Below are 23,614 nucleotides of genomic sequence, written 5' to 3'. Positions count from 1 at the left end.
CCTAAACCACCTCCACCAGGGTGCTCTGACTTCCATATTGTGCAAATAACTGTGTGTAATAGATAAAGTATTCAGCATTCTGCAGTTATACGTTTCCCACCTAAGCTTGTAAAACACAAATACGTAGAAAACAAGGCCGCAGTGGAATGGGTTTCACGTATGTGACCTCTTTTTTGCGGGTGTGAGCGTGTGGGGGATTTTTATGCCGGCGCTGGCCTAAATTTGGGTTTGCCGCATTAGTCCGTCTAGTTTGTCCCAGTAGGCCAAAAGGAACAAGGACGGGACGAGAACACAGGACTGGCGCTAAACAAGGACGTCTTGTCCTTGTTCCTTTTGCGCCATGGCTTTTCTATCTCAATTCATTAACGATCTCGCGCATAAAAACTTTTTAGTTCTCTATTAAAGCTCGACACCTTCGGAATCGTTCCGTTTGCTTTTGTTGCACCTTCACTCTTGATATGAATTAAACTATTATTAAATTACGTAAGCCAGTATGAAGCGCTCGCTAGTAGGAGGTGTCTGCACTACGTAAATGAAGTTCTGGAAAAAAATTCTGTTTTAAAATGGAGGAAATAAAGCGCAAGCTGGCCTTGGCATGACGCCATGCCCGAGCCACTTGCGCTCCAAAAGAGGCGCGCGCCGATAGAGCGCGAATCACATGTGTGACACGGTTTCGACGCAGGCTGACAGGCGAGCATAACGGCTGACACAGTTGGCGTGGCAGCCGGCCGTGGTCACCAGCTCGAAGTGAAGCATGAAGTCCTCAGTGCTCTTGGACAGGGAAGCCCGACTGGAAGCAAACAACTATGGCGCGACGAAGGTGCACCCGGACTTTGTCGGCGACTGCAGCGACGACGGGAGCCGGCATGGCAGCGTGTCACTTAGCAAGACGCCAGATGAACTGCCGCAGAAAGCCGCAGAAGAACCTGACACTAAGTGGAGAAGGCGGTCGAGGAAGTTCCTCTGGATCTTGCCTCTTATTCACAGTGAATTCTGGATAGCCGCCGGCTTCTCGCTTCTGCAGTCATTCTACCCTGCCATGGTAAGGCATCCACCCCGTCGTCTTTTATCAATTGGCCAGAAGCCAAGAACCTGATCTTTGTAAAATGCATCTGTCAGGTTTTACACTTTAGCGTCACACCGCTGGTTCTCTAAACTATAACACTCAAAAGGAAACACGCGGAGAGTTCATATAGGCCTAAAGGAACCAGCTGCATTCAAATTTATTCATTTTTGCAAAGTCCCAGTAACAAACCTGCTGTGAATTAGTCAAGTTTGCTGCTAATAATCACCTGAAAAAATTATGTCACACAATTCGCCGCTGCGTTCATTGGCTCTCTATTACTGGCCACGCTGGAGAGAAGCGCGGAATATATTTATGGCTTCGGTACTGCGCCGAAGGTAATGCATAGTTAAAGATGAACTTAGACATTCTTGAAAACTTTATCATCAGCATAGTGAAGGTCATCAATATTATCAGCCTATTTTATACCTACTGCGGGAGGAAAGCCTCTCCCAATGATCTCCAATTTACCCTACCTTGTGCGAGATGATTCCCTTTTAATGCCTGCGAACGTGACTGCATCCGACTCGCTGCCGTCCTCTGCTCTATCCCATGGTAACCATTTCGTTGCTCAAAGGGATCAAGGTTGTCTGTTCTACGCATTACGTGGCCGGCCAAGGTCCATTTTTTTCTCTTAATGTAAACTCGAATATACGCTACCCTTGCTTGCTCCCTGAGTCATTGTGTTGTCTTCATTTCTTTTAATGTTACGCCTATCATTTTCAGTCCCATCGCACTATGTGTGGTGTTTACCTTTCCCTTGAGTTTTTTAAGAGCGGATTTTTAAGTTTTTTGTTGCGCCGGGTCGTGCGAACAGACGCTATCATCATCACGGATCGGCACGCGCTCTCTTCGTCCTCTTCTTCATCTTCTGCTTCGCTCCCAAAACACGTGCGCCGATATCTCCGGCGCGGGATGGAATAACTCTGATGGGTGAGACAACGAGTACAGAGGGAGAGAAAGAAACAGAAAGAGAGGAAGAAAGAGATATTCTTGGCGAGGCGGGATTCGAACCCGCGTACCCATGATCCGAACCCATGATCCATGATATAAATGAGTGTTTTACTCGGCAGATTTCTCGATTCATTGAACAAAGGACAGGCGGTGGCGTGGCGCCTACTTCAGACACATACGTTCCCTAGTCCGGTAACGATGAACCGCTGCGCGCCGGAACTTTATTCGGACAAGTGTAAATTTTGCAATAATAGGGCGGACTTGAGCCACATGCTCTGGGCGTGCCCGGAGGCTCCCATGAGGGCCGAATTCCCAGACGGGCGTGGGTGGAAGGCCGCGCTCCTCAGCTCCGACTCACAATTACAAGCACGCTTAGTGCGGCAGGCCGAAGACGCTGCCAGGGCCCACGGGATCATGGCCGACGTCTAGGTTGGGTCCCCCCTTCTGAAAGGGGGAGGGGGATCCTTCTGCTAATTAAATAAAGTTCGTTCATCATCATCATCTCGATTAACTCATTGATCACACTCGGAGGTAAACATCTCAATATCAGAGCCTCATGTAACGCGTCGAGGCAAGGCTGCCTTAATTTTTGTTATTTCTTTTCCTGGAACCATCCGCAACTTTGACAGCATTATTTACAAAGCAGTAAATATTCCTGCACCGACCAGGTACCTGCCATGGTCGTATACGAAAGCCACTCGTAGCAATGTTAACGCGTTGTTCTAGGTATTTATCCCCTTTACCTACGCACTGATGCCACGTTTCTTTTTTTTTTTTTAGTGAGCATAAGTTCCGCGATTCGGACAAAAAATATATATATTCGTAAAGAGTAAACGTCGAGAAATGTTCTTTGAAAGATCTTTTTTGTTTTTGCTTTTTCAGTTTAGGGCAATCAGCTTTGCTGCCAAAGTTAACCGACTCTGTAACATTCTCCGTCAAATTCTTCATTGGTAAGGAAACTAACGTGATGATGGCTTTTAAAAAAGGTTTTAAACACGAGGAAGGCGCCCCCTTAATCACCTAAGAGGTGGGTGCGAAGTCTGCCCCATAGGTTTACTCAGTTATGGCCGCGCACGTTTTTGACGAGAATGACAGCCGAAGGCCCCTGATGTTGTATTCCCGGAACTGTTTACTTCCCATCTTTACTCCCGCAAAGCCAGGGACCAAAGGCAGGTCATTGTGAGAAGCGCGTCAGCGTTTCATATTTATTTTTTTATCCGTTGTGAAGCACGTAGTCCGTTGGACTCGACCGGGTGGGTGGGGGGTGAGGGTTGCTGTGAAACTTGCCCCCCCCCCTAATGGGGAATCCTGCACACGACTGTGTTGAAAGGGGTATATCGAATTGTCGACACATAAAAATGCACTAGATATCACAAGCGTCGCGGTCAGTAAGTAGTCACAATCACGTTTACACAAACAGCACTGCAATACCCGCGCGCACGTTTTCTCATTAGCAACGACGGCTGGGAGCAAAGGACCATGGCCAGTTCTCCTTTAATAGCTCCCTTTCCCTCTCCCGCTGCCCGGCTGCATGAAGTTCAGTTCATAAAGTATAGTACATTTGCAAAAGAAGACAATGCTGGCCTTCGAACATACTAACAGCTGCGACCAAATGCACGAAATCCCAGTTCCCTCAATTTATACTCTGCCCTCATGGTACCTCCACAAAGGCGTCCCACATTCACATATACTAGCACAATTTTTTCAGCATTGTTGGAAGGAACAGGAGAGAGAGGAAAGGCAGGGATGTTAACCACGATATCGCCATTGGTCTATAACCGCCGGTGCAAGTCTTTTGTCTTCAAGAACCTGAGCAATGTCTTCGTCGCCTTAATTCGCGACGATCTATCAGGCCGTACGGCATTCCAAAATGGCTATTGCCGTCATCGGTCTGTTGTCTATGCGAGCTTGAGCGACCGCGAGTTATTGTCTCTGCACATTGCAGCGAGGACAGTCGCAGATGTGCTGTAATGACTCCTCGCTAGCACAGTTGTGAAAAAAAGGGGTTGTCAGCTATTCCGATGAAAGTATAATCACTTCCTGCAAGCCACTCTTAGCCATCAACGGCAAAGCAGAGTGGCATCGTTTCGGTGGAGTCCAGTAGGTTTCTGAAAGCGAAGTGAAGTGTTCAAGTCGTGGTCTTGGTTCGCCCAAGCCCAACGTTTGCTTACCAGCGTTAAATCAAGCACAGTACAAATGCGCTGACCTCAAGCTGACCTTTAAAAAAAATTGGGGGACGCTTAAGCTTCACGTTTAAGAGTTGAACGCGATAACGATATTCTGCCTCTAGTGCGCTTAGTGCATACTTCTTATTGTATGTTGTTACTCGATGAGTTCAGATTGTGCATTACTGCAATGTAATCGACAAAGTACAAAGTGGTGGCATAGCCGCAGCACGCCGAGCTGTGTGCCTTCTCCGCCTCCCTCTTTCGCGGCTGCCCTCGTAGTCGTGCGCCACTTCACATTGATGCCCCACCAAAACACGCCAAGGAGGAAGACACCGCAGTGTTGTCGGCGCTTGTAGACGATACAGAATTCACCACAAGCGTGTCAAGAGCCCGGTGGCGTGAGAAAACGCCTGTGCGCGTGACATTTTTTTCGAAGTATCAGTGCACCCACTACGTGTGTGTAACAGATTGCGCGCACTAAGGTGTGCGCCTTATGTAATGGCTGGCATGCTTTAAACCAGGAGCAATTATGCGCGAGAAACATTTTCGAAGTTGCGATGCCCCCACTACGTGGTCTTAAGGGAATACGCGCAGTAATGCGTGTGCGTTTTATAATGGGTGGCTGGCTTTAAACCAAAATTCGTTATGATATTCACATTGTGTGACGCCCGATGGCAATTTACGCTTGTACCACGCAATATTAGTGCGATATTACATCTCGTACTGGGACACATGTATACAGGACGTGTATGTTTGTGAAGCATGAAAGTTACTTTCAATGCAGTTCCAAGCAGAGGCGTGGCTGTGTGGTAGAACACCTGCCTGCCACGCGGATGGCCTGTGTTCGATTCTCACTCGGACCCAACGTTCTACTATTTATTTGACTCTTTTTCGATTTTTCGGTCACGGACAAGATGGTGATTTTTCGCTCACAACCAACGACGCCGACACCGACACCGGAATTTCTGCGAAACGAGCTCTTTAACGCTCTCGCGTTAAAACTAACCTCTAACGGGCTCGTTCAAGCCAATAATGTGAAGCACAAGCATCCTGCCAGTATAACAGACTCCACGCACAATGTGCAGCATCGCTGTATCTGGTCTGCAATCTTTACGCAGATCAGGGAAATATCGGCCATGAATTTCATCTCTGAGTATTTATCACAGTGTTCTAGCTGATATATGTGGAAGGTTGATGCCTGTTGCTTCAGTTGTCTGTATCTGTTGAAAAATATTGCCAGTCAGTGAAGTTGGATGAACTTCAGCGACCGCGAAACACCTGCGTGCAGCAATTATTCTGCCTTGCCATCACTTTTCGATTGTTCATTCTGCAGAGCACCACAGCCTCGAAATTCTAAACAATGTATGAGCTATCTTTTGTTTGTTTCTTTGCTCTCTCTCCTGTAACGTCCGAACTCAGGTGAACTCCACAGTATGCGTAGTCCGCGCTTGCGTGGTTGTGCAATTCGTCACAGTGATAGCCGTCAAGCGTTTTCGGGAACAGATGCTGACACTGATAGAAAGCGTGCACATTGGTCCTGTGACAAAATTGTTGGCTTTACACTTTTCGGTGGTAGAATATTTGACTGCTCAATCGCTAACTACATTGAATCCAATATAAAGTAACAAACAGGGCGGATTCAGATACCACTTATGAGGTTCTTCCATTCTTACTGTACTTCTAGTAACACTGACGAAGACGTGCGAGATGACATGACCCAAGAATACGCCTGCTTGTGCACGGTTACATTTATGTTTACTTAATTTCTTCAAAATAATTCTGCATTATTCAAAAAGCGTCTCTGTCCGCATCTTTTAAGCTGAAAATTTTGTTTTCGACGGGGTCCCGTCGGTGATTTCCTGGCGCGAAAGTAGCTTTTGCAGAACTTTGCGATGCGCGTCACTTCTTGGCATTAAGTTCAATGTACAGAAGCGAAAAAAAAACGACGTAAAATGACAGGACTCCATCCGGTAATTCGTCCCAATCATGAAAAAGGCAATACAATCAATTAGCAGCCATTTTGCTGTTTCTATGTCAACGCGTCTCGTTAGCTCGACAGCACCGGAATACCTGAACGAGATCAGAAATTGGGCGCGCTATGTGCTGATGACTAACATATTAGATGAGGTTACAGTGAGCGAAAGCTCACTGCACCAGTTTCACCAACTCACGCCAAAATGTTACGTCGCCGTGTGCGTCAGGGCATGACCTCAATTGCATGTTTTGCAGCGAAGCTGTCTCATGCCAGCGTCACACGGTCACTTTTATCGCGATCGAACCTGATCCGGATTGAATTTCTTTATCGTGATTGGCTCATTTACTCATTCTGCAAAGGTGAGGCAAACACTGTTGAGAAATGTGATCCCATTCGGGCTTAATCGCGATCAGCATTGCACCGTGTGACACCGGTATTAGTCGAAGAAGAACGGCTGTTTGGGGTAGTTGGTTAAAGTGCATATTGAAAGGGTTTGCAGCGCAGGCACGGTAGTGTTGAAGTTCAATGTACAGAACGACAGGACTCCATTACAGCGCTCGTGTCGTCCCTCTTCGCTTTCCGTTCCTCGCTTTTACGCCTTTCCTTCAGCACTACCGTGCTTGCACTGCAAACCCTTTCAATATGCGGTATTAGTCGACCCTGTGCCGGCGTTGGTGTTCGCTGTAGTCACGGGATTAAAGGAATAAATAAAACCAAATAAATTTTCTTGGCGAGGCGTGGTTGGAACCCGCGCCTTCACGGTCCGAAGGAAAGTATCATAACCACTGGGCTATACACCCACGCTTGCAGAACACGAATTTATGGGACGCATACGAATGCGTTGAGCCGACGATTTTAACACAATTGAAAAGCGGAACACTTACTACAGGCGCTTCATTGAAATATTTACCAAAATTAGGAAAAAGGCATAAACCTAGTGGAATTCCACTGCCTCTGCCGGCAGGTCACGTGATCTCGCTTTGACCAGTGAGGTGTAAGCGCTCGCATTTCAAAATCTAGTGGCGGATTTACGACACCACGTGATGTCGCTAGCCAATCACATACACTCGCACGCTTACTGTTTCGCTGTACGGTGGTTTTCACAGTGTGGAACTTCCTGGATTTTTTTCTGTCTTTCATGCTATTTTCGATTCGCGTGTAGCTGGGCTTTCTACACATGGTTACCACGCATTTGGAGGTACGTCCCCCGCAATGACTAATCTCATCACGTGATTCTCTAGGCGCCCTGCTGGCCAGAAGACCAATCGCTACACCCCATGGCGGCCACGGTATCTATAATAAGCAGCGGACACAAAATGTAGCTATGTGCAACTGCAGTGCGTACAGCACGGCATTTAGTATAGGTATGCGACCCGGCTGGAGTATACACGTTTTGTGGTCGTATACGCTTCAGTCAGGTGTAGCTCCTGCGCATTTCCATATCCTGAAGAGCTCAGTAGTGGAACTTCCGGCGCTGCTACATGCGGTAGTCACGTGAACTGAGCAGAAACGTTACGTACGACGTCACACCGCAGCCAAAGATTAATGAAGGGGAAAGGTTCGGCTATCGTTGCATAAGTGACGCTATTTTGCCAGTGTCACGGGTTGTCCCGTGTCACTGGAGGGCCAGTAACCTACGCCATGCCTCTTCGCCCTTCTCGTTATTTTACCAGCATTATTATTGCCGGAGCCGGAGCCCACAGAAGGATAACGGACTGATTCACCGCCAATCATATCTGTGGTTACGTCGGTTGCAACAGTGACTTTTGTCTCCTCGTCTCTAATTTACCTTCTCCAGTGCAGGGTAGCCTATCGGGCTCAGCCCTGGCTAACCTCCCTGCCTTTATTTTATCCGCCTTCTCTTTCCTTCCTTTCAGTGTCCACAGCGACGCGCCACTCAACCATCATACGTGCCATGCTTGTGTCCTCTCGTCTTCGTCTTGTCCTGCGCTGTTTCATCGTTCAAATTCATGAGTGTAGTTTCTGGTCACGCCACGCGATCGACTCTCCCGCATGTGACGGCGAGAGAAGTTTGCCTATTGCGCTCTTTAGGACATGGAAACACGCGTAGCTACACGACTGCGTAATGCGGGCCACCTTTGTTCTACACTAGCTTGACTAACGTATAGTAACCACATTCAAATTATGCATTTTGAAGCGTTATCAGTGAGCTCGATACGAAGCGTTGCTTGCCAAGGTATCTAGCTGACGAGAAGCGGCAAGAGCAAGGCGCATAAAAGTTAGCTAGCGTGTGATGGCAAGCGTCAACAAAGCATGCGTAGTCAATGCAGCTATTTGCTCTCACTTATTTATTTATTTTTTTCAGGCTAGCGATAAAGGCCTCGACGCTGATGAGTACAGCTATGTCTACTCTTCGTACAAGATTGCCATGATGCTTGGAGCTATACTCGCGGAACGAATCGTAAGTCCTTAAAGGGACCTTTTTCTGTCCTCTTCTCTCTCTCCTATTCTACTGGCCGCAGTGTAACTTTCTGAAAGAATGAAAGGATCACACAAAACAGCGTCGAAGATGTCGCTCATTACGCTCTTTCTTTCGACATAGTTACTGCACTTCTGAAAGTTTTTACAAACAATTAGCAAATATATACCGAGTGCTTTAGCGTAAAGCACATCTGTGTGAACAAGAGATACAGAAGAACCAACAAACTAAGCACACTGCATGTTCCTTCTGCGCAGATGGTGTGGTATTCACCGGTAGCCTGTTATCTTCTCGGAATGACAGGTTGTTTCATCTTTAACCTCCTCTTTGGGTAAGCACACGTTTTCTGTTCGAAGCTTATCAATCGAATGGCCAGTATTGGGTGTACTATTCCAAGGGTTAAGTGGTGCGACAAAATTAAGAAATTTGGAGTCATAAAATGGAATCAGCTCACGCAGGACAGGGTAGGTTGGAAATCACCGGCAAAGGCCGTCGTCCTGTAGACGACAACAATTATGATCATGATGATAATTGATCAACTTTTCAGATTTTATTGGATGATTATTTACTTTATCGGTGCGTCCTCTGGAGCCACCATAATTTCATAAATTCAAAATTTACTGTTGCGGTAGATTGCAAACATGTGTGGTCATCAAAATGACGTTGGAACGAACTTCGACAGTTTTTCACCAATCACCACAGTTATTGAAAACTTTATGTCTACTGCAAGGGGAAGGCCTTTTCTAGCGAATTATGCCTGTTCGCCTCATCCTACACATAATGTGCTACGTCATGGTGTTGATTCTTGTGACAATCAACCGGAGGACATTAGCGGCTATGGCATTCCGAGCACAACAAGAAGTTGGAATCTCTAATGTGGCGGCTTCATTTTAAAGGGACACTAAAGAGAAACAATGAATCGGTTTAGATCGATAAGATGTGCCATGAGAACTCCAATGTCGTTAATTTCGCCATCATAGGTGTATTATTAGAGGAGAAAATCAAGTTCAAAGTCTCATTTTTAAATTCCGCGCCGAAATCTCCCCGCGTGACATCACGTATTTAAAAGTGTATTTATCGTATTTTGGCGCCATTGGCTCAACAAAATTACCCCAAACTTGATATGTTAAGTCTATGGCCCCCTCAAAGGACAATGCACTTCATTTTTATCGATTAGGAACTACGTAGTCCGTAGTAGGCGCCGTCGAAACATGTGACGTCATGGCGAATGGTGCGGAAACTTCAAGGTGGCGTCACCACAAACATTTTGTTTTTGCGCGTTTTCTCGCTTCCTAAGCGTCTTCTCGCAGCAAGCGTGGTGTTTTTGGTATCGTGAAAGAGCGCTTTACTAATATGAGAAAAATCGTTTTGCTCTTTAGTGTCCCTTTAATGGGGCTGGCATGCAAGTGCAGAATAGTGAGGGGGAAAAGGACACTGGTTGGTTAGACGATTGGAAGCCTTCTATTGCGATTTCGATTAGTTCCTGTGTAAAGTTGTGCAGTATTAACAAGCAGACGAAACCTACAGAAGTTATATTTTGGTGCTAGAGAATGGAGCGAAATTTAGATGCATAAAAGGTAATTACACAAAAAAAATTGCCTGGATACGCGCAACTTTCTAAGCATCACACCCATTGCAGAACACGCTCAGCGTTTGACACGGTACAGGCCAGATATTCATTTGGTATTGCTCTCGTTAACGCATAAGTAAGTCAGACTAGTACAATCATTTGATTGCTTTTAAAAGCTGGCGTCGAAGAAAATACACTATAGAAAAACAAAATACCATAGAAAACGCGCCGGTAACTGTACGTGAGCCTATTTCTAAACATTTTTTCAGGTCTCTGTACTGGATTCCAGGAGGAACTGTACTCTTGGCTGTTAGCCTTGCATCCGCAATCCTGGGTGGTGTTTCTAATAGTTTGTACATAGTCAGCGCCTACGCAGTGTTCACAAATCGCTTCGTATCGAACACCGGTGTGGCAATAGTAAGTAACATTGTCTTAAGATTTCACTATTTGACGTATCAACCTGCTTCTAAACGATGTATAAAAAACACGCACATGATATATCTGAACAACAATTTTAGTGGAGCAACTAAAGGCAATGACTCGTGCTGGAACATGCCTGAAAAGAATTCTATAACCCGAGACTCAGTGTAAGAAAAATAAATGAAATAAATAAAGAGCCTTAAAGTATGATTCCGTGGCATGTCTTTCTTGGAAGGTACCTTAGTGCTGCTGTGCTAGTTCTTTAGTCATTGCACGTTAAACATCCACATATCTTAAGCGGGCACCTTAATGCTTGCCTTGTGTCCACGTCCCTGTTCCGTCAAAGTTGCACATAATGCTCGTTGCCATACGAGTTCTAAACGAATAAATGACATTCAATGTTTATAACTCGCGAAAAATAATATCAGCTAGTTATCCCTAGATTTACGAGGCTGATAACCAACCTCGCTTCCACCATTATGCATGATTGAAACCGTAAGAAGTGTTTGCGTCTTCCGAGCCATTAGCGTGAGCAGGGTTCTTCATTACGGTGAGCCAAGTTTAGCCCCCTGACTTTAAACCGCACAGGTCCGGCTGAATAAAGGTATTGGACAGACCTGGCGTCCCCTGGGCCGGGCACGTAGCACGTCGGCAGGATAGCCGGTGGTCATTAAGTGTAACTGACTAGGTTCCAAGAGATGGCAAAATTAGGTGACAGAAAATTAGGCGGGTAGATGAGATTAAGAAGTTTGTAGGTATAACGTGGCAGCAGAAAGCACAGGACCGGGTTGATTGGCGGAACATGGGAGAGGCCTTTGCCCTGCAGTGGGCGTAGACAGGCTGATGATGATGATGATGATGATTATGATGGCGTCCACTTGAATAAGATGGGGCGGAGACGCCCCCCCCCCTTGCACCCCCTTGCACCCCCTTGTACGCCTATGTTCTCAGAAAGCAACAGAGTGCGCACTCGTGTAGGTACCAAGCCGTCGGTGCTGATTCATATTCACGCGATTATTTTTCCAGGCAGCCTTGGAGTTCACCTTCACTACGGGAAATATGATAGGATCAATCCTCGGTGGTGCTCTAATAGACGTAAGTTTTAGTACGTCTTAACGCAAAATAAGTCCATGTTTGAACAATTTCAAGAGCCTTGCAATACACGCTCCAAATGCATGCAACTTTCGGACTAAAAATACCCAGCTAAGAAGCAGGTGCTTGCTCTTAATATATCGCGGTGAAACAAGCTCACCTCATGAATACCACGCGGCAAGCGTTTACTTGGTGCACAGATTGAGTGAAATGCGCAGATACAGCGGAAAACCACAAGAAACTAGTAAGCGAGGACGCAGTTCCGATACCAGATATTATACGTGGCTGAAGCCTTGATGGACAGTGTCAAGAGCACTGCATTGGTTCTTCATCCCGATTTCCGCGATCAATCTGGAGCTCAGCATCGTTGTGGAGTACCGTGCTAGCCGTCCGATGACTACGATAATGTAGAAATATGTTCAGGATTAACCGTCCGCATCTGTTAGAAAGACGTTTTGTAAGTCTATTGTTCTGCTTACCTGCCATTCAGTTATGTCTTGACCACGCAAAAGACAATACACAGGCGATCGTTTCTGCGTCTGTGTAATGATACCTAACGCACGGAATGGGACGGTTAGGCCACCAGGTGCTTAGCACTGAACACGCCATCATGTGTTTTAAGTGCCGAGTTATTTCATCTTTCACAAAAATACATATCAACGTTCACCTATCGAACCTTAATTTCTACTTGCACGTGCTTATACTCACTGGCACTAAACGTATTAGTATTATAATATTGACATCAAACAACTAACTATTGAATCATATTCGTCGGCATACTTTTTATTAATAATAGAACACTAATACTGATGCAGAAAAGAAAGGGAAAAAGTCGGCTTGCATTATTTACAGAGAATGGGGTATCCAGCACCATTTTTCGTCATCGGAGTAATAATCATCTTGGCATTTCCGGCAATCCTCAGCCTGAAGTCAGTTCTTAACAAAGATTACGGTAAGAGCACTACGGTTTCGACACACTTAGTTCATGGTGAACGGTCCTTTATCTAAATTGACGGAAGCGTGAACTTTCTTTTTTCGAACTACCAACGTCGCTACAATTGGGAGTTAAATTCATAAATAATGACCTCCTCACTTAGGAGTCGCGTAGTGGCCTCCCACTTGCTGTCGTTTTGTTTACTATTGTTGCACACTTAGAATCACCGTAACTCATGCTAGACGAAGACATACGAACGAATGCACCGCCCAGTCATAATCGGTTCTTACGAACAGAGTTCGTTTACTTTGTATTGCTTGTAATGAACTGATGATTGCATTAGAAGTGAAAAAAACAGCTTCAAGTTATGTACCATCTAGCGCGCCTTTCGCCGCTTGTCCAGACTGCGTTAGAGCTTGAGCCCCAACTGAAGTTTCATCCATATGGCGACGTGGTCACTCAATCTTTTGTAAATAGTTCTTCACTTTGTCACTCCGTGCCTGTCATTATACCCAGTGGTGTAATGACAAGTACTTAGTATTGTTAGCTGACGTGACACACTTTGTGAAGTTTTGCACAGTGTTTTTAAACAGGAAGCATTTCTTTATGGATTGATACATCAGTGTTTGCTAGTTATTGATATGATCACTGAGCATTGAAGTCGAGGTTTTGACGGAAGCTAGTCTGGTGGGGAAGCAACATCACAAAAATTCATCAAAGGATACAAAAAAGACGTTTCGGCTTCCCTGGCGGGAGCCTTGAAGTGAGCTAGGCTCCCGTTAAGGGGTATTCAGACGGAGGAGAAATGCTCGGGGGGTAAAGGCGGAGCCTAGTGACGTCAGCTCGCGAGGAGAAGTCTCCAGAAATGCCCCCCACTCACACGGACGAGGCAAACGGAGGGGGAGACCAGTGTTACTAGACTACTCTGGTGGCTTGCACCACCCGTTTGACGAGCTGCTGACGACGAGCTGCAGACGACCATCCAGCTGCAGACTGGACACCCACTGCCGCTCTCTGCAGGAGCAAGTGCAACAATGTGGCCAAACAAGAGCCCGAAATTCCGCCACATCCCCCACCGCAGGGGGATCGTTTGTCCTTTCGGGGAAAACGTCCCCGTCTCCTCCGAGGAGGCGCGGGGGGTCACGCCCACTCGCTAATCCATGACGTCGCGGTCACGTGATACGCAATCCCCCCGTCTCCCCCGAGCATTCCTCCCCCGTCTGAATACCCCTTTAGGGGAGCCGAAGCGTTTTATTTTTTTCTATTATTTGATTGTCAGTGTCCTCCTTTTAATTTTTGTGATCACTGAGCATTATGACATGCAAAATAGCTCGCATTAAGTGATATAGCCATGCTAAGCTTAGTAGTGTTCCGTAACAATAGCGCTATGTAAGATAAAGACTCAGTTGCAACCCCGTAACCGGAAGAGCAGTAATGCTTCTGCAACCACTATATCAAATCATTCTATTCAAATCAAGTAGTTGTTTCCAAATCAAGTAGTTGTTTCCACTCATTTGTAAACCCGCCTACGTTGGCTGATGCATACGAGAGTACATTGTCATTTTCGAGTAATAGCAATTAAACTAAGTGTGGGCTAATTTCATGGTAGAACAAAGAAGCTATCATATTATGGTACATGGATTTATAAAATGACTGAAGCGAAGTGAAGCGCGCTATAGATGCTTGCATTCGATATCAGATAAACGTTAGATACGGTCAGTTAGATAAGGACACAATCAGCGTTAAAATTCTAGGACATCGGGCCTCCACACTCGAAAACCAGGCCATTACACCTAACTCAAGTAAGTAAAATAATTATCTGCGGTAATTGTCAATTATAAATTTCAGGTTCGTTCGCTCAGGCGCACGATCCCAAAGAAGTCACAATAAATTATACAAAGCTACTCTGGGACCCGATGTTCATAGCTGGTCTGGGTTGCATGGTGCTTTGCTGGGGTCAAATGGGATTCAACGAACCGACGCTGGAGCCTAGCCTCAGAGAGGTGAGTCCTCATTCTTGCGTAAACGTAAAAGTGGTTTAAGATGAGCACACGTTACCCTCCAAATATGTCCGACGTTCTTTCTTTCAAATTTTATTTCTGATTTTCAGTTTGATCTCAGCAGTACCCAAATCGGTACCGTCTACACAATTCAGTTTGGTAGCTCGGCAGTTGGCAGCATTATTGCTGCCGTCTTTGCGCACTTCAAGGTTTGTAAACATAAATCATCTATACTCAAATATTCTCCTTCTATCTGCACGTAAGTATGCCATTGATTCAGAGCGCTTAATTTTAGAAGAGTATCGATGATAAACTGCCATCGTAGCCAAAATGTCATCGCAGCCTACATCACAAGATAGTTTCTTGCAGGGAGAAGCTCTGTTCGCGCTGCTTGGCCTTGTATTGTCCGTCGCAGCATTCCTCATCGTTGGACCAGCTCCATTCATCCCTGCTGATCGGTAAGAAGCTGAAGGTTAACATCAATACCTCGCATGCACTTCTTTATTACAACAGCAATTATACGCAACAGCATAATTGGCAGTCAGCCTCTACAATATGTGGACGAACACGTTTATCCAGGCCAAATATTGACAGCGATCTGTGATTGTTGGAGGAAAACTATAGAGGAAGGAAGATAAATTGGAGCGCGTATGACGAGCAGCTTACTGCTGTAATAGAAAAGAAAAAGGTAAAGTAATTGCATTCTACCGGTTCCGACACAATCTGAAAGAAATTTGCGAAGAAGTAAAGGACCGCACCAACTAGTGTGTTCCTTGAAGACGGCTTAACATGTTAAAAAATCCCACCGCTGAGCATATCGTTGAGAAGGACGGCTGTTGAGGGCTAATAAGCAATGCGAGTTGGCTGGATGTATTGTTGGCGCAGTTCGTGCACCTGCATGTTGAAATCTTCTTAAGCTTTATATATATATATATATATATATATATATATATATATATATATATATATATATATATATATATATATATATATATATATATATATAAAGAGTGTGTGTGTGTGTGGAGAGCAACCAACTCATTATTCGTGCAGTCGTTGTTGATAGCTTGAGAAGGCACAATAACTTAACCAAGCAACACACTGGGAACTTGCCCGAATTCACTTGAAATTACATTGTTGAAAAGCATCAGCATGCAAGTAACAGAAGTGTGTGGTTAAAGACGTTACATACGCAGGCCTCTCTGACTCACTTCATGCAGGACACTAACCATGGTGTACATCTCCCAGATATTTACGGGCGTCGGCATTTCGTCACTCTACATCTGCGGTTTCTGCCACTCGCTGACCGTTACACTGTGAGTATCACATGCGTAGCATATTATACAGTAAACAGACCCACTGAAATTTCGGTAACAAGAGCATCAATGCAAAAGAGACTAAGCTCTTAGAACAGCAGCCATATCATTCGCTTCATGAATCGTTTAACACCATAAAACGTTTTCGTGTGTATTGCGTGCAGCTGGCCATCAAGTTCGTGTAGTAAAACGTATATAAAAATATTTGACGTCGTGAATGCACCCGAAAACAAATATAATGGAACATCCTGTCACTGACTTTTATTATCGATGCAATAATCTTGAAGAATTACATAAGGTTCGGTAATCACCACTGGAAAACAGACGACCCAGGTACGATTCGCTTATTCGTTTTACAGGAAATGTATGTATATAAAATATAAGATCTTTTTCTGAATATCCAGTATAGTTTTTAAAACAAGAAAGAACTTAAGGAGAAAACTGGGTCTGAAATAAATTGGGGGACCCTTAAGCTTCGCCTTTAAGAGTTGAACGTGATAGCGAAATCCGGCCCCTAGTGCGCACTTCAACCACTAAGTGCATACTTATTAATGTGTGTTGTTACACACACGCACACGCACACAGACACACGCGCTATGTATCTATAGTAATGGTACAGGTTTTCGATCTAAAGCACTTCCCTGTGCTAGAGTCGAGACATATTTCTCACAATGCCTCACAGATGGTAGCACCTTATCTAATGTTTGCTGTTTGCTTGATCAACGCCTCCTCTAAAGAGAAGGCGTTGGCTTGATATGGTTTCCGCTAGATGTACATAGTTGTCCAGTTTTGGAGCTGTTTGAAAGTTCGTGTGTGTTTTTTCGAAGCATGGCGTCGTGCAAAAAACGTAGTTTGACGGCCTCGCCAATGTTCCTACAAATCGCCGAATGGGCTCATTTTCGTCGTGACACCTGTCGAACAGAATGCGTCAAGGAGACTCCTTCCACTACATGGCATTTATGTAGTGTTTTTTCCCGTAGCAATTGCAAGTAACATCGTGGCTTTGTGGTAGAACACCTGCTTGCCACGCAAACGGCCCGGGTTCGATCCTCAATGGGACTGAAGATCTTTATTGTTTATTTTATTTGAACCTTTCTCGATTTTTCGGTCACGCGCGATTTTTCTCTCACAAGCTACGTAGCGACGCCGACGGCGGCATTTCTGCGAAACGAGCTCTCTAACGCTATCGCGTTAAAACACAAATAGATGAGCAAAGAAGCTCGCCAGTGCCCCGAACAGGTTTTTTTTTTATTGAAATATAAATTAAATGAAGGAGTTGTTGTCACCATTGCTTGGTGACGGCTACCCCTTTCCACATAGTTGTTAAGATAACAGAATAAATAAAAAAATATATATATATACATATCTACAGTCGTTCAAGTTCAAGAACTCAGTAGCCATCGCAAATATTAGTGTCTTCAAAATAACGCTGGAGCACTTTCATTGCTTTACGGTTTATCCTAGTCGGCCATGGACCTAGTATTTTCGCTAAGGAAAACGTTCGCTCAGAGTCCAGCGAGTGAAGTTCTTGTTCGAGTCGCTGTCTATGCGTGTCGTACTTCGGACAGTCGAGCAACAGATGATGCACATCCTCCTCGTCGTGGCCGCATGAACATGTTGACGATGATGCACGATGAATCCGAAATAAGAAGTGCTTTGTGTAAGCCGTTCCGAGTCTTAGGCGATGAATGAGTGTGTCGATACGTCTTGGGAGCTGGGGGTCTAATTGGTACTCAAGGTTAGGGTCAACAGCGTACAGAATCGATTCCTTTGTGCTGTCTGGGAACCAGGTGGATAAACATAATTCACGTTTTGTTCTTCGTAAAATTCGGTTTATATCACATTGGGATGCAGGAATGAGGTGGGTTTGTGTGTAATTATGAGCGGCTTTTGCCAACTCATCTGCCATTTCATTTCCCTTGATTCCGCAGTGACTGGGAACCCACTGAAATGCCACGTGATGACCTGACTCCGTAGCTGCACTTGTCATAGTGAGGGGCCCTGATTACATGTGTTCTTGTCAAAACACGGGCTCCAGCGAAACTTGTTTGATTATTCCTCATTATTAAATAATTATAGAACAGTTAAATGTTAACTAGTTATGAATATATACAATCAAAGCAAAGCGCATTATTTAATACAAAATTTTGCAACACCATCGAAGATTATTGTAAAAGTAAGCGAATACGTTATGCAGATCTGGCGTTTTGCATGGTGAAACAAACGCTGTATAGTGAAGGGCAGATACCGACGAGGACGAAGAAGGGCACACAGTAGACAAACGCAGCACTGACTTCAGCCTTGTCTACTGTGTGCCCCTCTTCGTCTTCATCAACGTCTGCGCTTTTCTCCTCACTATGCTGAACCAAAAAAGCGCCGCAAGTGGGAACTCTGCTAAACGTTGTATGTATACGATTTTAGTGCGTGCTGTTTATGCACATTTCTGCCATGTTGTGCATCTGTGTCGCACTCGCGGTGTTTGTGACACTCATGTGTGCCATTTTTGCACTACGTTCTTAACCTTCGTCGAGTTCTGCGACACATGTAAACTATACAAAAAGGTGTAACCTGCATCGCCTGCTTATACGAAGATCTTGTCTATTCGTGTGAGTAAAAAATTGTTGAACTGGAACGTGCGGTAAAAATACACTGTTGTTCTCGTTACTTGTAACAAAACTGTATCGTGCATTTAACCCCTCGAGCAGCTGGAACAAGAGGGCACTTTCACCTTAAGTCTGATGGATCATATCTCGAAATATGCACCGCCCTCACATTTCATTTTATTGTGTATGCTTCGGAAAATTCACCGGTTAATATTTGTCAATTACAGTACGCACCTAAAGCATTTCATTCAAAGTGAAAAAGTGAATCTGAGATAATTTGTTGCTAACTGATGCTGTTTTAACATCTCTGATCATCCACATCACTTAGCAGCTGTCTGTGGACAAGCCCTTTTTTCTCCCACGCGAACTCTATGCTTAAGATTGTTGTCGCTTTTAAGCTCGAAGGCGCAGGTTCGATCCCAGGTATCAGTCAAACCGTTTGCGAGACACCAGAAGGCACATCGCTAAAAATATCGAAGAAATTACAGCATGCTTATTCAATATTGCTTACCCCCCCCCCCTCCTGCTTCTAACAAGATACCTATATTCGTTGCAGAGAACGTGGATATCCAGACACCGTCCGAACAACAGGCTTTGTGTCAAGTGTTTCGCACACGTGCCTTTTCTTGGGGTGAGTCATCGTTTGCAGAGCGAATAACTGAAAATTTTAAGCAAAATAAATCACTCGGGAAGCGTATTTTTCACGGAGGTGCACTGACAAAAAAGCATGACACCACCTCGAAGCCGTCAGTGCAACAGTGCTTGCGCCATGAAAACGATCACCTACGCCGTTGGCTGCTATGGTCACTGAGAAAAAGGTGCAAACAGTAAACATACGCGGCGCCTTTTTTCTGGGCGTATTTGTTCAGACACAAGCCCTCACACTTACGCTATCTAGCGCATATGATTAAAATAAAAAAGTAGCATATACTGCCCGATCGCGTAGAGCATGACGTAACACTCACTTTTCTTCGTCTCTTTCGAAGCCAAATTAACTTTTCTTACTTGCAAGCCTTACCCGCACTGATAGCTCAGCAGGTAAGGTGCCGCGCTACTCAGCTCGAGTTTGCGGGTTCGATTCCCGGTCACGCTCTATCCCAACGGTCTATAGCTCACGGTCTATCCCAACGTTCCTCACGATGACCCGGCCTCCTTGGCTTCTACCATAGCCGTGTGTGTGTGCAGAGCAAGGGTATGCTCTTGGTATATCAAACAGGGCCTGTGCCCTCCGAAACTAGCCCAACTTTCGCTATTATTGCTATTATTAAGGCCACACTTCGATGGAAGCGAAATGCAAGGACACGCGCGTATTTAAATTTTTGGCGCGTGATGCGCCACAATTACAATATTTGGAGGCTTTCCAATGCACTACATTCAAGCCATGCACGTAGGGTGCATGCAATAACATCAACCCGCGTGCGAGGCCTGACGTCGATTCCTCTGATCTAGCAGAAAGGAAACGCCCCGCCCGTCTTCAAGGAGTATGAAGAAAGGCAGGCGGGGGGTGGGGGTAGGAGGGGGACTGTGTCGCTTGAGCAGTAACTGTGAACTTTGATTCTCAGAGCGCGGTCGCAATTGCTGGAGCGCGCGCTATCTAGGCAGGCATCAGCAGACGGCTTGTATACCCTTCTACTTGATGTGCTCTCAACGCGAAGAGACCGTGCGAAATCCGCTTCTTTCCATGGAACGGCCGTATTCGCTTACACCAGCGTTTTGTAGAGTTCCTTGAGACCGGATCCAAGAGAGTTAGCGGCCAGCATTGCTTCGTATAGCATTACAATTTGTTGCTATCGCATTCATTGCTTCGTCCTTGCGGTGAAACAGATTTTTCTTCTCAGTCGATGTATTGATCCTGCCCGCCCCCTCCGAAAGCTTTCTGCACCTAAAGTGATTTCGCACTGCCTCCAGGATCGGAAGCACTGCAAGATTTCTGCCCCTCACCTTGTTTATCCTGCATCCGAGATCAGCCCTCCTTTGACCAAGAGATTATGTCATGTGACGTCATAGTAACGTCATAATGACGCCGATAAATTTTGGTAATCTGTGACGTCATGATGACGCCATTTGGGGGCGTCATCATGTGATGATGATTTTTTGCATGAATTGTGTTGACGCCGACGCCGCGGGACGCTGACGCCGCCGATGGTCAAATTTCGCTTTTGATGAGGCATCTAAGGCTTTCGCCTGAAAATTCGAGATGACTAATGTTGGCTGTGGCGTGCTTTCATCATATTACCCCATTCACTGTAGGGTCTTACAAACTGGGCTAAGCCAGCGCCTCCTAGATAGCAAGCCTGTGCATACTGCTTTATGAGATCATCCTACTTAGACTTCAATTCTGATGTCGCCCGTTTCGTCACGCCGGACTTGGCAATAGAAATTTCCGTCCAAGTAGCATACTTTGATAAAGGAGAGTGCAAAGGCATATCTAGGAGACAAATGTAGTTTTTTTTTAGAAAGAAGTGGCGCTATTTTGTGCAACCCTCGCGGAAGCATGGCTGAGCCCCGGTCTAGAAGGCGTTGCTTGCAATCCGTATCTCTCTCTCACTCACTGTCACTGGGCTCAGCTGCTGCACAAAGTAGCATCTCCTTCTCGCTATTTTCTTTCACACCCCTTTCACTTATTTCTCCCCGTGGCTTGCAGAAATAAACTGTATACTGCTCTCAGCACAAAACATTCTGTTACGTCTAACGCCGTGCGTTAGTCGCTGCTGCATTTTATAAGAAAGGCTTAGATGTTTACAGTGGCGCATCAAACCGACCTGTTTTTTTTTTCTTTTCCTGTATGTACACTTCGCTAGATAAAAATATCCAGCGGGTATATTCAATTTTTTGTGAATTGCAAATTTCTTTTGCGGTGCTGACGATGAAAGTACTTTTCAGTTCGCATGAAATACTAAACAATCAAACAGTAACTGAGCGTTAGAAACACCTAGAAGTTAAAACTTCGGCAGATCCCACGCGTTGTGGGAATCGGTTTCATGCGAAGCAGTCAGCGAGTACTTCTATGTTGTATTTTATGGCTTTGAGCCAAGCGTTACGAGGTGGATCGACGTGTTTTTGTAAGTGTAGTAGGTGTGTGCACATCGTGGGCTTATTGGGCACGTCGACAACACTGGCGTTTGAAGGGTAACTTATGGTCCGACGTAACATCAGCACTCACGCTAGAGTACAAACGTCAGTATTATCCAAACTAAGTGCACTTTGCGGTGCATTCACATGAATATCATATGTAACTTTCGTTAATGTATTCCTCCGGGGTCGAGCAATGCTTCAATATAGTTTGCTGAATCATAGGAATACAAATGTAATATTTATGTAGTCTGCTATAAAATCGGAGCGAACAGTGGAACCGCGGACGTTAATCTTATATGACTCCTGTATCGTAGGAGTAAATATGTAGTGTTTATTGCTTTCTTGTAAAATTAGATAGCCAGCACCAGAACCACAATTGACGCTGCACCGACATTACGCCTGAATAGGCTGCTCTTCCAAACCAGTTTCCAGACCTGGCGTGGCTCTGTGGTAGAATACCCGACTGCGACGCAGAATGCTTGGGTTCGATTCCTGCTGAGATCCTGATTTTTATTCTTTGCATTCGTCGGGTCAACGCTGCCGACGCCGGTTGTTCTTAACGCTGTCTAATTAAATTACCAATGTCTGTTCTCGCTGTTCCTTGGTAGATATAAAGTGTCAAACACCAGGGGCGCATACCCGTACACCGCAGCCCGTGGTAAACGGGTATGTAACACACGTGTCTGCAGGAAAGTGTTTGATGACGTACGTGACAGGATATTCACGTTATTCATGTCATGACCCGACAGTCATATTCGTCAAATTCTCTTACCTTCCCATGCCAACTTTGGTCTACACCACTTAAAGAGCTGATCATGAGAGTACCCAGTAGATAGATAGATAGATAGATAGATAGACAGATAGATAGAAACGCTCAGCGTGCCAAACGTCCGCTAAGAAATGCTTCGCATTTAAAATTATTTCTTTATTTCAGTGGCCTCATCATGCCCCCAGTAGCTGGCTATTTAGTCGAGGCTTTCAGCTACAGCTCTGCAACATTAGTTATGGCTGCTCTACTCGCAGCTTGGGTGAGCCTTTTTTGTGCATCTCTCTTAGCGTTCCAATGTTCTGGCATCTATGCGGTTAACAGCCACGTACTAATGTGCGCAGCAGTACTTTCCTATCATTTGCTTGAAAGTGTTGCACACAGAAATATTGACCACTCGCTACCCGTTTACCATACCTTATGAACGAAAGCTAGAGATATACGTCTTAAGCATCTTTAGTTTATCAAATAAAGACTGTTCTTTATCAGTGGTTTATGCACTGGTATTCTTTAATCTTCTTGCACCTTATAACAAATAATAGGGCTATTTTAATGGATAACTGGATACGCCTTCTTATATTTCCCACTGAAAAATATAAATTATTCGATTAAAACTAAGCATTGAAAGCGACTAATCGACTAAAGGCTAAGTCGGGTGAACAATCAATTGTTTATCATTTAAAAAGTAGACTCTAAACCCTATGCTCTTTAGTGAACTGAGAAGCCCTCTACATTTTCCCCACTGGCGTCACTATTAATACAACGTTACATGATCGTTCGCAGGTTCCAGTCATGCTGGCCGTGTGGGTGTCCAAGGCCTTTTGCTCCTTTAGAACAGCGAAGCTAAGCCTGGCCGATCCAAAGAAAGAATGCTCAACTGAAAATAATAATTACGCCTCGAAGTACTAAATGTTCTCACTTGACAACCTTCCTTCCTTCTGCTGTGAAACCGTGATTAAAGCAGCGTTGATTTTTTTTCAACGTTTGTTCAACATATTGTCAGTAGGTTAGAAAGCAGCACTCACAATCAATTGTAAATCGTGTTGAACCTAAAAAAATATTACTAGGGCCTAACGTAAGTCTAGGACCGAAAGTTGAGCTGGTTGGTAGAAATCCGTAACAAAGTAAGCTATAAGGCATGCAGACACGAACACAAGAAAACGCAACGATACAGCACGGACACTGAATAACACGGCTTGGAGTGCTGGAAATTAACCATAGAACGACAAATAAGTCAC

General features: G+C 45.0%; 1 protein-coding gene across 1 annotated transcript; it reads left to right on the top strand.

Annotated features, from left to right (window-relative positions):
- The first annotated feature begins 654 nt into the window (after positions 1-654).
- LOC119396953 (vesicular acetylcholine transporter) lies at positions 655-23,302 on the top strand. The gene is made up of 13 exons (XM_037664357.2): positions 655-1,042; positions 8,487-8,582; positions 8,858-8,931; positions 10,440-10,587; positions 11,617-11,685; positions 12,535-12,634; positions 14,465-14,619; positions 14,727-14,825; positions 14,986-15,074; positions 15,837-15,932; positions 19,092-19,166; positions 22,545-22,638; positions 23,160-23,302. The coding sequence occupies exons 1-13, from the start codon at positions 755-757 to the stop codon at positions 23,283-23,285; spliced, it is 1,509 nt and encodes a 502-aa protein (XP_037520285.1). The 5' UTR covers positions 655-754; the 3' UTR covers positions 23,286-23,302.
- Positions 23,303-23,614: the final 312 nt, after the last annotated feature.

This window comes from Rhipicephalus sanguineus, chromosome 6 (assembly GCF_013339695.2).
Source record: "Rhipicephalus sanguineus isolate Rsan-2018 chromosome 6, BIME_Rsan_1.4, whole genome shotgun sequence".
NCBI lineage: Eukaryota > Metazoa > Arthropoda > Arachnida > Ixodida > Ixodidae > Rhipicephalus > Rhipicephalus sanguineus.
This window is presented reverse-complemented; position numbering and strand designations above follow the sequence as displayed.

Bases quoted from the DNA above. Each gene is read 5' to 3' on its own strand.
- LOC119396953 (XM_037664357.2), top strand. From the start codon at position 755: ATGAAGTCCTCAGTGCTCTTGGACAGGGAAGCCCGACTGGAAGCAAAC. The intron at 10,588-11,616 runs GTAAGTAACATT...TTATTTTTCCAG, and splicing joins CGAACACCGGTGTGGCAATA to GCAGCCTTGGAGTTCACCTT. The intron at 12,635-14,464 runs GTAAGAGCACTA...TATAAATTTCAG, and splicing joins AGTTCTTAACAAAGATTACG to GTTCGTTCGCTCAGGCGCAC.